General features: G+C 40.2%; 1 protein-coding gene across 2 annotated transcripts in view; it reads left to right on the forward strand.

Moving 5' to 3' along the window:
- Positions 1–703: 703 nt before the first annotated feature.
- LOC124149401 (dystrobrevin beta-like) overlaps positions 704–17,817 on the forward strand; it is a 188,816-nt gene continuing 171,702 nt past the window's right edge. The window contains exon 1 of one of the 2 annotated variants that reach the window (XM_048400013.1): positions 704–794. In XM_048400013.1, the coding sequence (XP_048255970.1) occupies positions 764–794 (31 nt within the window). In that variant the 5' untranslated portion in view covers positions 704–763. Of the gene's footprint in view, positions 795–14,062; positions 14,744–17,817 lie in introns of those variants that run through there. The other variant, XM_048400014.1, reaches the window with a different exon arrangement.

The following is a 17,817-nucleotide window of genomic DNA, read 5'->3' on the forward strand; positions in this document are numbered from 1 at the left end:
GATGGATTTGTTTTTCAAAAATAATGTAGAATATAACGGCAACCCCTCTTTCATTTGATTTGTTTGAGCAATATGATTAATGCTTTTCAGTCCGCATTCATTTCTCATCATCTTTATTTTTTTTATAGAGATATGAATATCTTGCAGACAACTTATAGAATTTATATTTCTTTTCTGCATGCCAAACAAAAAAAGGTGGCGTTGATTCCGATAAAAGATAATTGCAGGTTAGTTCATTCTTACCGCCCGAGATTGTCATCAATTTTCGCAATATTTTACATGCAAGTGCAGCAAGCGGTAACTGTGAGAAGATGTACTCTTTATGCAGACATCACTGAAGATCCAATAATACAAAGTAGAATTAAAGTGATAATTATGTGTGAAAACTCTCCAACTCTTACAACACCTCACGTTCGGTTATTTCCGCCACGCCATACTTTTTAAAAATAGAGAAACAAAAACGAGTTTTTTGTGTAGTTCTCAATCTCACCTTCTCTGCTCACCTTTGTTCGGATAATAAATCCAAAAGTCATTTACTTTAACTGCAACTTAATTCTGTTTAATCTAAGTTGAGCTACCAATGATTTGAAATATTAAAAAATCATGGCACCGAAAGAATCTTCATCCCAGGGCCGCCTTTAATGACAGAGCGCGCAGGTTCGCGGAAATATGCGGTGAATCCTCTGACCTGTGACCTGTGCATATGTGATGAGGTTGACCCGTGGCAGACTGAAATCCGTTGCACAGATCTCCTATTTTCGTCATGTCATTCCCAAGGCCCATGCGGGTGAAAGGTAAGGACTGTTTTATAGCATCTCTTTAGAATTAGAGGACAACTTTTGCTTTGGCTTGTGCAGCTTCTGTAGATCGATGTTCCGCGAAACTGCACGCGCGCGAGTCGCCGATGGCATGTGGAGTGACAAACATGGCGGCCAAGTTGTAAACAAACTTTTACAAGTTAAATTGTAGCAGTTAACGACGCTATATTTGTTGATAAATATGTTTTCGTGACTGTAACCAGTTATGCGTTTCAAGTGAGCGAAATGACACATTGAATAGATAATTAATATACTGGATATATGGTGCCCGGGATTCGTATGCGTGATGCTCTCACTAAACAATGTGAAAGTCACTGTCAGTTTCAATGGGAACTTCCCATATACATACAATACTCCTGTATGACACCAACATGGTCATGGAATGCCTGACATTTGACAGTAATCCGACAGTAATATATTGTCACTTGTACTTTGTACCTGACAACAACTTTCTGAAAAAAACGAAGGTAAACTATTGCCGCACGACAGAGCAGAGGTGAAATGACAGAACTCGCAAATAAATCTGTCCATGGTTATAAATTGAATCGGGGCCGTCCCAAAAACCATGTCAAACAAATTAAACCTAGATTCTTAACTAAACAGAATATGTATTAACCATTCTGACTCATTTGACAAACTGCAAGTCAGAGGATTATGTAGATATTAACCTGTCAACCGAATGTTTACTATTTGTTCACGATATTTACTATACGATAAAACCCATGTGCTCTCTACTAAAAGCCATGACCACAGTTTGACAGGAGTTAACTGCCTCGTGATATTCATGCTGAGGTTCTTTTGTCAAGTAATAATTTATTAGCTTGTTATCAACCATTTCTGACATCCTAACTTCACTTTCAGAATAATCCCATTTAAAAGTACTGTAGTTTTGAAGACAATAATTTCAGACGGAAGACATATTTCATAATATATCTGATGTTTTTCCCGTTTGTCGTAATAATTGGTCATAAATTACAGTTTATGTGTTTCAATTCGTGTGAAACAGTTAATGGCTGTTTCTGAATGATTCATTATTTCCTTAATTACTGTCCTCAAAATATAATGTATTTTGACTATAACAGCAGTGACATTCATTTGGGTTGGGTCGGAGCTTGTTTGGACAGTTGGGAAACATGCATGGCATATTACATCTTGCGGTTGTATCATGAAACGAAATGCCATTCAGTGTTTATTCATGGTTGACAACCTGCTGCTGTTTGCGTAATTTCCACAGATTATTTTAAGGAAAGACTTCCGCCTGTATCCCCCCTTCAAACTTTATATATGTATGAATTGCCGATCAATCCTTTTAATGTTTTACTTATTTCCTGGGTTTGTTGATATTATAAGAACTACCTATGCTAAAGTGTTGCCACTTGCAGAAGTCTTGATGTATGTTTATACATTAAATTTAAACATAAGAATATGTGGCATTGTCGCCTTGCTTGCTACCTTAAATAAATACTTTGAATATGACTACTGTGGACATCTGGACCCACTTGCACAAAGCGATCTTAGCGCTAAGACTATCGTAAGCCTATGTTTAAGAATGGAAGTTACGATCATTTTAGCGCTAAGATTGCTTTGTGCAAGTGGACCCTGGAGTTTGGTGACAATTAACTTGTCATTGATCATCAGATTGTTGATCTATTAGTTTGTACATGATTACATATATGTTTGTATTTAAATGTTAATGACCATGAGATACAGTGGTATGTGATATGAAAATATGAATGTTCATCAACACTTTGCCTTATTTTGATACAGTTCCACATTGTAATTATGACTATAGGCGTATTTCATTTAGACAATTTAGTGAGTACCGTTTTTGACGTAATAAGCGTCCAGGGGGCTCTCAAAATTCTTATTGGAATAATATTTTGATGAAAAAAACAGGGTTGAAAGATATATTTTGTGGTTTATGCTGACAGCCTGAAATGTTATTATACGACAGATATACTTTTCCAGAATTTAATTGCCCATAATTAAGAGTGCATAAAACACACGAGCGCATATTATACGTGAATGAATAAGTCTTGTGTGGGGATCTTATTGGAATAATATATTTATGAAAAAAAAAGAGTTGAAAGATATATTTTATGGTTCATGCTGACAGCCTGAAAAGTTTATATAAACAGATATATTTTTCCAGAATTTAATTGCCCATAATTAAGAGTGCATATAACGCACGAGCGCATATTATATGCGAATAAATAAGTCTTGTGTACATTGATCAATCAGAAGGGGTGCTAATTGGGATTGTTCACTAGTCAATATATTAGCAAATATCGCTGTTTGGAGCGGGGCTCTCATTACGTCGAATACGATACACTAAAACTAAGAAATGAAGAAATCATGAGAAAGGCTCTTTGATTTTACTTGTGGAATGAACTGATTCATGTGATTTCTCCAACTTAAGCTATGTTATGGTTGATGTATAATTTCTCTATAATTTTGCAAACCGTATTCGACGTAATAAGCGCCCCGCTCTAATAAGCGCCCACGGCGATATTTACTAATATATTGACTAGTGAACAACCCCAGTTAACACCCCTTCCAATTGATCAATGTACACAGGACTTATTTATAAGTGTATAATACGTATGTTATATGCATTCTTAATTATGGGAAATTAAATTCTGGAAAAAATATATCTGTCGTATAATAACATTTCAGGCTGTCAGCATAAACCACGATATTTACGATCTTTCAACTCTGTTGTTTTTCACCAAAATAATATTCTAATAAGAGCCCCCTATTTCTAACTTTGAGAGTGCCCTGGGCGCTTATTACGTCGAATACGGTAATGACCTATAGTTGTCGGATTTACTTGAGTGCCTGTTCAGAATGGGCAGTGAACTCCTGGCTCAGAATCAGCTGCAAGAACAAGAGTATGTCTTCATGACGGTGTTATTCTCATTACTTGAAATGATTACCTTTTCCAGTACAGAAACATGGTGACCAGTGAAGATCCGGGTAGAATAAGTCTTCAGGAACCCATGCTTGCCGTAAAAGGCGACTATGCTTGTCGTAAGAGGTGACAAACGGGATCAGGTGGTCAGGCTCGGTGACTTGGTTGATGCATGTCATCGTATCCCAATTGCGTAGATTGATGCTGATGATGTCAATCACTGGATTGTCTGGTCCAGACTCGGTTATTTGCAGACCGCCGTCATATAGCTGGAATATTGCTGAGTGCGGTGTTAAACAAACAAACAAACGAAAACATGGTATTTGTGTAATATCAGCATCATGGTTAGAGTCTCTGCAGAAAGAATGACTTTGGCATTAATTATGAACCTTTATTTTTCAAATAATATAGCCTTTTTGATAATTCATGAAACACTGATTCTCTGATTTTATTGCTCTCAGGGGAATGGAATTTATGATGGCGCCAACATTACAGAATACCCTGTGTGTAATACTAATAATAAGCTGTAACCATGGTAACGGAATATGGCTTTCAGAACCGGCATTTAGGATAAATGTTTCTTATAACAATACAATGATGATGATGATTCTTGTACAAAAAAATTGGACCCTATTTTCAGGTAACATCAGTGATACTTTACAAATTCTCTTTTTATCATGTTTATAGGGGGGACGGGTGGCCCAGTCGTCTAAGGCGCCGCGATTCGCTGTGCAGAGTTGCGCCCCTAGGGAACGCCAGAAACCTATGATTGTGGGTTTGAATCCCAGTTCGCCCCCATTATGTTTCTAGGTTTGTCAGCACCATACCCGTGTTCGTGGGTTTCACCAAAGTGGTAAACGTCTGAGACCTGCATCACTTGGGGCTTTCCTCCAACATTAAGCTGACACGCCATGATATAACTGGAATAATGTTAAAAGCGGCGTTAAACCCAACTCACTCACTCACTCACTCATGTTAATAGAGATATGACAGACAGAAAATATGATTTTTGGTCTACCGGTATATATATTAGATTGTTTTTTAAAAGAAATAGCATTCACAACAAAGTGACTCCTATCAATTCTTCATGCTGAATTCCATGTAATTGGAGCCGTATGTTTTCAGGCTCAGGAGAGAATTATATGGTGATGTACCGATATGATGTTGACCTGCCTGGGGCGTTTATTATTAACCATATTGCCTGTACTGTGTTAGGGGTCTGTACTGAGATCCATGTCTGTAACCTGACTATGACTGCATGCAACATTTGCCAGTGAACAGCATGTAGAGGCAGTGGACAGAATACGTGTTAATCATGCTGACAGTTTTGTTGAATCAGCTATGTTTATTGTGAATTAGAATAATTACATCCCATAAACAGTCGTGGTATTGATTATTTGTCTGGCTAACACTTCCTGCTGACTTGAAATATGCTGAGATTTTGAATGTAAACAGAATGTTTAGCTTAATTCTGTCTGATTCTATTGGTATTTTTTGTTACGGTCCACTTGAATAATGTGGAAATGTCTGGTCCATTAATGGATTTTGTTTTTCTCTCCAGATGCTGAGAGAAATATTGAACAATTAATGAAGCAGTTTGACCACATGGTATTTAAGAAGCATAATTCTTGTTTGTGTTGCTTATTTGTTTCCTGGGATACAGGGTTGTCCTGGTGGTACTTCCAGTTTGAAACAGGGAGGTCGGCCTGAGGAAATAAATACTTCTATGTGAATGAAAATATTCCACTTCCCTGGACTAGTAGCCTAGGAGATCCTTACCCTATCCCACAACCCGAGCACTGCCACACAACCTGATCCCCAAGATACCCACCCCACAACCTGATACCCTCCCACACCCTGAACATGCTGAACACCAGGATACCCACCCCATAATCTGACCCCCAAGATACCCACCCCACAATCTGATACCTGCCCCACAACCTGACGCCCAAAATACCTACCCCACAATCTGACACCCGCCCCTCACCCTGACCCCCAAGATACCCTCCCCACACCCTGACCATCAAGATACCCACACTCTGACCCCCAAAATACCAAACCCCACAATCTGACCCCAAAAATACCCACCCCACACTCTGACTCCCAAAATACCAAACCCCACAATCTGACCCCCAAAATACCCACCCCACAATCTGATCCCCAAAATACCCACCCCACAATCTGACCCCCAAAATAACCACCCTTGAAAAAAACACCCCTAAAATACCCACCCCACAATCCAACAATCTGTCCCCCAGAATACCTGCCCCACAACCGGATACCCGCCTCACAGTCTGACCCCCAAGATACCCAACCCACAATCTGATACCCTCCCTACACCCTGACCCCCAAAACACCCACCCCACAATCTGACCCCCAAAATACCCACCCGACAGGCTGCCCCCCAAAATACCCACCCCACAATCTGACCTCCACAATCTGACCCCCACAATCTGAACCCCAAGATACCCGCCCCACACCCTGACCCCCAAGATACCCCCCCCCCCCCATCCCCCCCACCCCCCCCCAAACCTGACCACCAAGATAAAAAAAACAACACACCCCCCACCCCCCACCCCCCCCCCCCCCCCACCCACCCACCCACCCCTCCCACCCCCCCCACCCCCAACCTGACCCCCAAGATACCCACCCGAAAACCTGACCCCCAGGATACCCGCCCTACATCCTAATCCCCAGAATACCAGCCCCACAACCTGCCCCCCAGGAGTGAGGAATTCTCGGGCGTTGTATCTCTGTGGCGTAACAATGTGTGGTTGTTCAAGAGGAGAGGTGTCGGTTCATGGAAGAAAGGGGGGTGTTTTCCACATGACCGCTTTTATTGCTTGATGTTGAATATATCCCGATCGTATCGCGCTGCTGGAATGCTCTCATCGCAAGGCAGTTTGACACTTGATAACATTTTAATCCTGTATTTAAGATAATAATGGATCTTCTATTGAAGAATTCTCTTATCACTGGGTATATCAGTGTATTATTAAAACTGTGATTAAATGGACTTCTTGACGTTTGATAATCAATATTAATAACAGTACTCCGATGTCCCAAGAAACAAGTATTTCATTACGGTTATTTGATATAGTTTTTAAGTCAGCTGTTGTGGCTAATGGCTGTTAACTGGTTGATAATGCTGAGTGTCTGTTACATGTTGAGTGAATGATTCTACACAGAGACACAACCGTGCCATTGTTAGGATAGTTCCGGCTGTTGTTAAGGTGTAGTTTAGTCCACACTTAGTGTCTCACACCAATGAGGTGTGTTGTGACTTTAAGTACCTATGGTTTAGCTGTGTTGAATAACCATCAAGGTGTCTTCAGTTTAAAAATTACAATAAGGATTTGTTTTAAGATTCTTATCTGTTAATCAATTTTTTTTCTTATGCAAATATTCTTGGCCGAGATGCAGGCTGCAGAATAAAAAAGAATATAAACCTCAGGGTTGATTTGACGCTTATTACTGACACCTAGATGCAAGTTGTCTTGATTTTCTAAATTAAAAAAAACATCAAGGAAAGCATGATTTCAGTGACATACCATATACAGTATTTTGTAATTTTATATGTTACCATGGTTAGAACCAGGGATGTGAAATTTTCGCGGAAATGCGGAAAATCACGTTTTTTAAAACAGTAGTCCCCTGAAAAATCGTCTTTCGCGTAAAAATATAATCAAAGATTTAAAAAAAACACTCTGAAAAATGTTATCGAAAACCGGACAACCGTCGCGGATTGTCCTGTTTTCAAGCAGAGCTTTCAGCATCATAGGTTTTCGGACATCATATGTTTTCTGTCACGAAAATTTGCACTATAATGTGGGGTTCGGCGTCACACAGAAATTGTAAATACTCAGATGATGGCTTGTTTTCAAGATAAAGTTGTCTTTTAGCCTATAAGTGAATGAAATGTTTTACAGTTGTTCATGTGATTAGCAAGAAAACAATGAATGTTTCTTCAGCATCCGAAAACACATAACAATAATATGTGTTGTATTAAAGACTTATGTTTGCAATGGAGTTTTGTTTCGTTTTTTCAACAAAAGGTAAATAAGTACAAGGTAAGTTTTTTTCAATATGCTTCAACATGGGGAAAGGGTCAGACATTGCACGCTTGTGACAGTTGTCCTTGTGTATGGAGGATGGGGGAGTCAAGTTTATGGCAGTATTGCCCCAAGACCTGGTGGATAGTCGGGTACGCGGAAGCTACGCCTGATTTTTAAAAAGTACTGATTTAACATCGAAATTTTACTGCATCAGCCATCTCTGTTGACTTTTGCCATTGACTTTTTACATTTCTTGGTGTGAATGTTGTCCAAACTGCACGAAATTGCTTAAAATGCAATAAAATGTTTAAAACATTTCGGGGGAGGGGCATGCCCCCAGACCCCCCTTAACTTTTCCTCTTTTTTTTTGGAAAACCTGCTCACATCTCTGTACAACTATTAGCATGTTGAGTGAATAGTTCTTTGTGAAACAGCTAAAAGAACTAGTGAGGTCTAAGTTTTGTTAATACAAAATTCCGAAGACATCTGAAGGATCCGATAGTGCTTCTTTATCATGTTTATGTAAGTTTTTGAATTGGCTGTGGTAGCATCAAGATCATAATGGTAGAATCTAAATGTATTCTTGATCATGTGTATAGGAGTATGAGACACACATACTAAGATCACTTTGACACAGTAAGTACTGACGTACGTAGCTCACCTGGACACAGTAAGAGACTGACATACATAGCTCACCTTGACACAGTAGGAGACTGAATTACTTAGCTCACCTGGACACAGTAAGAGACTGATATACTTAGCTCACCTGGACAGAGTAGGAGACTGACTTACTTAATGTACTTAGCTCACCTTGACAGTAGGAGACTGACATACATAGCTCACCTGGACACAGTAAGAGACTGCCTTACTTAACTCACCTGGACATAGGAGACTGACATACATAGCTCACCTTGACACAGTAGGAGACTGAATTACTTAGCCCACCTGGACACAGTAAGAGACTGATATACTTAGCTCACCTGGACAGAGTAGGAGACTGACTTACTTCATGTACTTAGCTCACCTTGACAGTAGGAGACTGACATACATAGCTCACCTGGACACAGTAAGAGACTGATATACTTAGCTCCACTGGACACAGGAAACTGACATACTTTGCTCATCTGGATACAGTAAGAGACTGCCATACTTAGCTCACCTGGACACAGTAAGAGACTGACATACTAAGCTCACCTGGACACAGTAAGAGAGTAACATACTTAGCTCACCTGGACACAGGAAACTGACTTACTTAGCTCACCTTGACATAGTAAGTGTGACCTGGGTCAGTCAGTGTCATACGTCGCTCACCTGAGAACAGTAAGAAACTGGCATACTTGGCTCACCTGTACACAGTAAGTGTGACCTGGGTGATGGTGTGTCACAGTTTAGTGTACTGATTCACTGATGCTGTGTTTCAATAAAAACCAATACAGCTTTCATTACAATGTTATAAGGCAGACATTAAATATGTGAATTGTAAAGTACATTTCAGGGCTACTTGCTTCCCCTTTATCAGGGGAAAGACAGGGTGGGAGAACATCACACACACACACACACACACACACACACACACACACACACACACACACACACACACACACACACACACACACACACACACACACACACACACGAAGCCAGGTATTATAAGATACATTAAAGTGAAGCCATTTGTGACAAGATGAAAGTTGGTATACAATTACGAGGGAGTTGATGGACATGGCAGTTGTTACAGGCGAGTGGGTACAAAGTAATGTTTTGTACATCATGCAGAAGGGATCAACTGTATACACAAGATTAATTGGGTAGTTGGTGGAGTTGATTGTAAAGTGAGTTAAACTTAAAATGTCCCATACACTAGGGGGGGCGGTGGACTTGATTGTAAAGTGAGTTAAACTTAAAATGTCCCATAAACTAGGGGGGGAGGTGGACTTGATTGTAAAGTGAGTTAAACTTAAAATGTCCCATACGCTAGTGGGGGAGGTGGACTTGATTGTAAAGTGAGTTAAACTTAAAATGTCCCATACGCTAGTAGGGGAGGTGGAGTTGATTGTAAAGTGAGTTAAACTTAAAATGTCCCATAAACTAGGGGGGGAGGTGGACTTGATTGTAAAGTGAGTTAAACTTAAAATGTCCCATACGCTAGTGAGGGAGGTGGACTTGATTGTAAAGTGAGTTAAACTTAAAATGTCCCATACGCTAGTAGGGGAGGTGGACTTGATTGTAAAGTGAGTTAAACTTAAAATGTCCCATACGCTAGTGGGGGAGGTGGACTTGATTGTAAAGTGAGTTAAACTTAAAATGTCCCATACGCTAGTGGGGGAGGTGGACTTGATTGTAAAGTGAGTTAAACTTAAAATGTCCCATACGCTAGTGAGGGAGGTGGAGTTGATTGTAAAGTGAGTTAAACTTAAAATGTCCCATACACTAGGTGGGGAGGTGGAGTTGATTGTAAAGTGAGTTAAACTTAAAATGTCCCATACGCTAGTGGGGGATGTGGAGCTGATTGTAAAGTGAGTTAAACTTAAAATGTCCCATACGCAAGTGGGGGAGGTGGAATTGATTGTTAAGTGAGTCAAATTCACAGGGTGGCAGTGTACGAGGTGTGAGTTCCGTCTGTCACAGGGTGGCAGTGTACGAGGTGTGAATTCCGTCAAGTGTGAAAATTGATAGCGCTGTTGACTCTTGTTGATACCTGTTTTCCACTACAGCAGATTAGATAAGCATGTGTTGACAGTGAGGAGGTCTGCCTGTGTGTTGCAATCGTTGTAAAAGGCGACTAACGGGATCGCTGACTTAGTTGAGACTTGGAACAGGCATGTTCTGGGTATTATTAATGACAATGACAAGATGAAATACCTCAGTTTTGGATTCACTGCATTAAAATTTACTTTCTGCAGTTTTGTCTGTAAATAATCGAGTTTAGACCAGACAATGCAGTGATTGACATCATGAGCATTGATCCACGCAAATGGGATACAATGATATGCATCAACTAAGACAGTGAGCCTGACCACCCCTGATCCCGTTAGTCGCCTCTTACGACAAGCATAGTCGCCTTTTACGACAAGAATTGGATGCTTAAGACCTATTCTACCCCAGATATTCACAGGTCAGTCACATATGTATATTGCCCATGAGGAACAACTGATCCCTGGTACTTTCACAACCTTTTCCAAGATGTTTTGGTGACATATCTACCCATGATTTTCGTCTAGGTAATGTTAATGCTGCACTCAGCAATATTCCAGCTGCAGGTTGCTAGGGACGTCTGACCAGGTTTCTTCACAGGGTTATCTGCCCCTGAATCCCATGGGGTCACATGGTCATTCGTGTCCTGATGATGACATTGCTTTGTGTCCAGATGCAACTGTTCAGCTTCTGGTGACAATAAGTGCCTGTAAATATAGTATCAAGATCGGTACATGCTGTACTTTTTGGTTCTTAGTGCCCCTTCCCTTATATCATGCTATATCCTACTAAAAAAAACCCATCCATTTTTAAATATGACTATGGTTAATTTTCAATAGTTGGTCAGCATGAAGAAGTATGTCCTGTCAAGAGTTGAGAAACGTATGAAAATATCCTATTGCCCTTTGTTTCCAGAAAATCACTGTCCTTACAATGACCCTTTCGTACTTATTATCCCCCGCCCAACAAAGTTGGCGGGGGATATAGAAACGGGCTCCGTCTGTCCGTCCATCCATATGTCCGTCCGTCATGTTTTGTTTCCGGAGCATAACTCATAAACCGTTCAATATTTTTTCATGAAACTTTGCAGGTCTGTTAGGTACATGCTGAACTGGTGCCTTTTGCTATTTCGAAATTTTCGAAATTTTTATTTTTTACATTTCCATGGCAACAAGATGGACTTAGGTTCCAAAGTCTTCTTTTTTTTACAATTTCCATGACAAGTTCCAACTTGGTTTAAAAAGGTTTGGGTTTGTTTAGATTTAATTATGTCTCAAATTCTGCAACAGGGGTGGGGGATATAGCCACGTTAGTGGCAAACTCTTGTTTATTTTGATCCTTGCCCCCAAACCCAATCGTTTTCTTCATCTTACCCCAGGGGCGGTCGGGTAGCCTAGTGGTTAAAGCGTTCGCTCGTCACGCCGAAGACCCGGGTTCGATTCCTGACATGGGTACAATGTGTGAAGCCCATTTCTGGTCTCCTCCGCCATGATATTGCTGGAATATTGCTAAAAGCGGTGTAAAAACATACTCACCACCCAATCAGTTTAGGAATTGAGGTTACCTAAATTTGGCTTAACATATGTCCTAAAAAGGTCCCACCTTTTGTCTCCGATTTAGCCCTGCCACTAATTGCATCAATTACGGTATGAACATATCAACTATGATCATTTCACATGCTTTTGACTTGTTCATAGTAGAAAACGATAGCAGTGCGAATATTATAACTGTACACCATTTGACCTTTGAGGTGAAATAATGATTTGTTTGGATTAATCAGTCCTCTGGAGCTGGGAAGGTTGTGAATTCACCAGCATCTGTATCAAACTATCATTGTCATCATCAATCAGTTCTGACAGATGTTAAAAGTGTTTAAAAGGACGCACAGGAAACTAATATAGCGAGTGACCGAATGTTGTTGAGTGCCGCTGTAGGCTATGTCAATACCACCTGTCAATAAACAGAGTGTCACAGAATCCAGGCATTCAGCCGAGTTGCCAAGCCGACACAGTCCGTCATTTCAGTCAATTTTTATGACAAGCATTATTTTACTGACAACCATTGTACCTGGAATCCCACACAGAGATTTGTTTGTTTGTTTGTTGTTTAACGCCACACTGAGCAATATTCCAGCTATATGACAGCGGTCTGTAAATAATTGAGCCTGGACCAGACAATCCAGTGATTGACATCATGAGCATCGATCCATGCAATTGGGATACGATGACATGCATCAACCAAGTCAGCGAGCCTCACCACCCGACCCTTTTAGTCGCCTCTTACGACAATATAATCTGTACCATATGTACAGGGAAACACTATTGATATATCAATTAATTCCTAGTCAAAAAGTCTGGATTTTAGCAAATTTGAAAGATTAATAAGCTTGACATATCAATGTTACACAGCTATGCCCTTTATATATATATGTGTTATTGTATAGATGGATGTATATATCATATATATATCAAGTTATTAAATCAGTACAAGTTTGAATTCCTGAAAGAGTATTTCAGAGACATTGTCAGATTGACATCATATATAAGTCCAGGTTAAAATATACCACTCAAAACAAGTTGAGGACCACTCAATTCTTTCTTAAATTGATCATTAATCTTATGGTAATATGAAAGAATCGGATGTTTTTAACGTTTTTTGAGTATTATTTGAAATGAATGCGTGAATAAATATTGCTTTGCTCCAAAGCAACAACCCTGTAGCTATTTGATGTGATTAGTTGTTCTGTAAACAGTATGTCACTGTATGAAGCTTGTTCACCTGATAAGGGGGCACGGGTGGCCCAGTCATCTAAGGCACACCAAAAACCTATGATTGTGGGTTCAAATCCCGGTTCGCCCCGATTATGTTTCTACATTTGTCAGCACCCGTCCTCGTGGGTTTCACCGAAGTGGTAAACGTCTGAGACCTGCATCACTTCGGGCTTTCCTCCCACATTAAACTGACACGCCAGATATAACTGGAATAATGTTAAAAGCGGCGTTAAACCCCACTCACTCACTCACTCACTCACTCACTCACTCACTCACTCACTCACCTGATAAGACATTTACACTGTGACTATGGAGACAGGAGATTCGAATTGGACATCCATGCAAGAAAATGACACATCCAGTGTATTGTGATAGATTTTTTGTATTGTTGGAAATTACTTTCAAAGTTTTGTTTTCTGGCCAGTAGCCGTACCCATATTCCTAGCTAGGCTATTGGCCAGATGACAGAACTTTGAAAGTAGCGAGCAGCTTCACTGCCCTTGTAGTTCTTGTGCTGAATGGGAAACTGTCAGTGTTTCAGGACAATTTTTTGAAGATCCGGGGTAGAATAAGTCTTCAGCAACCCATGCTTGCCGTAAAAGGCGACTATTTTTGTCTTAAGAGGCAACTAACGGGGTCGGGTGATCAGGCTCGCTGACTTGGTTGATGCGGGTCATCGTATCCCTATTGCGTGGATCGATGCTCATGATATCAATCACTGATGTTCTGGTCCAGACAAATATTTACAGACCGCTGTCATATAGCTGGAATATTGCTGAGTTTGGCATTTAACAACAACAAACAAACAAATCAGAACAATCCAATCCCAGAATCAGTGTTTGATACAGTGTCTGAGTGACATTTGTTGCATAGAAATAGTGGAGGATACACGTTCATCTCTAGTACCTATAGGTACTGACTGTGCTGGAATCTAAAAGGGAAGCTACTCTAAACGGCTATCATCCTCTGAGATCAATACCTCTGTAAGTGAATTGCTTCCCTTTGCTTATTGATCGATGATTAGCATAAATCAGACTAAGTTTGACTATAACACAGGCCCAAGATGCAGATATTGCAGTATTTGACTAGATGATCAACCAGTGGAATCTGTACCAGTCTTGTGAGACAGTCAGTGACAATGACACAACTTATGAAAGGAGAGTATTGATCTGTTCCGGGCATTGACATATTACCGTTAGAATGCTGTTAGCGGCCATGTGGTCCGGGATCAGGCCTCCCTACATCGGCATGAATTAGTCATCTACAGACCAGCAAGGCTGCGGGATGGATATTGGGACCTTCGGCTAACTGTTGAATGGGAAGAGTTAGCCTTTCGGCTGCACCTGTGTGAGAGTGTTGACCTGAAACAGACAGACGTCGAGCAGACGGCAACATCGGACTGAACTGTTGTTGAATCTGCTGTCAAAGCTGGATCACTGGAGTGTGAAGGACCGAGGATACTGTCCGGGCCACCTGATGAATGGATAGTTTGAAGTATGTGTAGTAGAAGGCCAGACTTCTGTCCATTGATAAGATAGTTGATCTTTGTGGGACATGTGATATGTTGTTTATATGACAAGGGGTGCGAGTTGGTCTATAGACAGACCTTTGAAAGGGTACTGGTGGAGACGTTTGATGGAGTGCTATGTCCTTGTCATAGAAGGATTATTTATGACAGACTGTTTGGATAATTTGGTTAACTTCTGTCCTGATTTGTGTTTGATGTAGTTATGGACTATTCTATCATGTTCTGTAGATGGATAGACGTATTATTGGGATTAGGGCTCCTTGTGTTTGCCTTTATGTCTTTCTATTAGCTTTAGCGTAGGTTTCTGCTCTTACCCATTCTCGGATAAGGATGGGTTGATGGTCACAGCTCATGATTTGCACTGAGGATTCATGTTGAGGGTTTTATTGAATGACTTTGTTGAGGGTCCAGAAAGAAACCATTGATTTTGTTGATGTTGTGTTGTAAAAGCCGTCTGAGTTGTATGTGGGAGTTTAGACATAATGCTGTAAATAGTAAACCGCAACACCAGAGAATACCAGTCTGATTATCTGCTGAAACAGATTTTACTGGGCATAAAATGACATGAATGGATCGCAAAAAGCGATCTCGTATTTGGGAGTTTAGTTGACATAATGATGTTAAAGCAGTCTTGTATGTGGGAGTTTACTTGACATAATGATGTTGAAGCTGTCTTGTATGTGGGAGTTTAGTTGACATAATGTTGTTAAAGCAGTCTTGTATGTGGGAGTTTAGTTGACATAATGATGTTAAAGCAGTCTTGTATGTGGGAGTTTAGTTGACATAATGATGTTAAAGCAGTCTTGTATGTGGGAGTTTAGTTGACATGATGTTAAAGCAGTCGTGTATGTGGGAGTTTAGTTGACATAATGATGTTAAAGCAGTCTTGTATGTTGGAGTTTGGTTGACATAATGATGTTAAAGCAGTCTTGTATGTGGGAGTTTAGTTGACATAATGATGTTAAAGCAGTCTTGTATGTGGGAGTTTAGTTGACATAATGATGTTAAAGCAGTCTTGTATGTGGGAGTTTAGTTGACATAATGATGTTAAAGCAGTCTTGTATGTGGGAGTTTAGTTGACATGATGTTAAAGCAGTCTTGTATGTGGGAGTTTGGTTGACATAATGATGTTAAAGCAGTCTTGTATGTGGGAGTTTGGTTGACATAATGATGTTAAAGCAGTCTTGTATGTGGGAGTTTGGTTGACATAATGATGTTAAAGCAGTCTTGTATGTGGGAGTTTAGTTGACATAATGATGTTAAAGCAGTCTTGTATGTATGAGTTTAGTTGACATAATGATGTTAAAGCAGTCTTGTATGTGGGAGTTTAGTTGACATGATGTTAAAGCAGTCTTGTATGTGGGAGTTTGGTTGACATAATGATGTTAAAGCAGTCTTGTATGTGGGAGTTTAGTTGACATAATGATGTTAAAGCAGTCTTGTATGTGGGAATTTAGTTGACATAATGATGTTAAAGCAGTCTTGTATGTGGGAGTTTAGTTGACATTATGATGTTGAAGCTGTCTTGTATGTGGGAGTTTAGTTGACATAATGATGTTAAAGCAGTCTTGTATGTGGGAATTTAGTTGACATAATGATGTTAAAGCGGTCTTGTATGTGGGAGTTTGGTTGACATAATGATGTTAAAGCAGTCTTGTATGTGGGAGTTTAGTTGACATAATGATGTTAAAGCAGTCTTGTATGTATGAGTTTAGTTGACATAATGATGTTAAAGCAGTCTTGTATGTGGGAGTTTAGTTGACATAATGATGTTAAAGCAGTCTTGTATGTGGGAGTTTAGTTGACATGATGTTAAAGCAGTCTTGTATGTGGGAGTTTGGTTGACATAATGATGTTAAAGCAGTCTTGTGTGTGGGAGTTTAGTTGACATAATGATGTTAAAGCAGTCTTGTATGTGGGAGTTTAGTTGACATGATGTTAAAGCAGTCTTGTATGTGGGAGTTTGGTTGACATAATGATGTTAAAGCAGTCTTGTATGTGGGAGTTTAGTTGACATAATGATGTTAAAGCAGTCTTGTATGTGGGAGTTTAGTTGACATGATGTTAAAGCAGTCTTGTATGTGGGAGTTTGGTTGACATAATGATGTTAAAGCAGTCTTGTATGTTGGAGTTTGGTTGACATAATGATGTTAAAGCAGTCTTGTATGTGGGAGTTTAGTTGACATAATGATGTTAAAGCAGTCTTGTATGTATGAGTTTAGTTGACATAATGATGTTAAAGCAGTCTTGTATGTATGAGTTAAGTGTCAGAGGAATTCTATTTTGCTCTACCATTGTGCAGCCACATTCTTAGCTTCAAGTTGTATACAAATTATATGTCGTTTTTGTCTCACAACGCCAGTCCAACAGTTAAGGATCAGTTTCACAGGGCACTATCTACAATGTCCCAGTTTCACTCAGGGCACAATCTACAATGTCCCAGTTTCACTCAGGGCACTATCTACAATGTCCCAGTTTCACAGGGCACTATCTACAATGTACCAGTTTCACTCAGGGCACTATCTACAATGTCCCAGTTTCACTCAGGGCACTATCTACAATGTCCCAGTTTCACAGGGCACTATCTACAATGTCTCAGTTTCACTCAGGGCACTATCTACAATGTCCCAGTTTCACAGGGCACTATCTACAATGTCTCAGTTTCACTCAGGGCACTATCTACAATGTCTCAGTTTCACTCAGGGCACTATCTACAATGTCTCAGTTTCACTCAGGGCACTATCTACAATGTCCCAGTTTCACTCAGGGCACTATCTACAATGTCCCAGTTTCACTCAGGGCACTATCTACAATGTCCCAGTTTCACTCAGGGCACTATCTACAATGTCCCAGTTTCACAGGGCACTATCTACAATGTCTCAGTTTCACTCAGGGCACTATCTACAATGTCCCAGTTTCACAGGGCACTATCTACAATGTCTCAGTTTCACTCAGGGCACTATCTACAATGTCCCAGTTTCACTCAGGGCACTATCTACAATGTCCCAGTTTCACAGGGCACTATCTACAATGTCTCAGT

The sequence above is a fragment of the Haliotis rufescens genome, unplaced genomic scaffold, assembly GCF_023055435.1.
Source record: "Haliotis rufescens isolate VD_foot unplaced genomic scaffold, xgHalRufe1.0.p SCAF_2, whole genome shotgun sequence".
In the NCBI taxonomy this organism is placed as follows: Eukaryota; Metazoa; Mollusca; class Gastropoda; order Lepetellida; family Haliotidae; genus Haliotis; species Haliotis rufescens.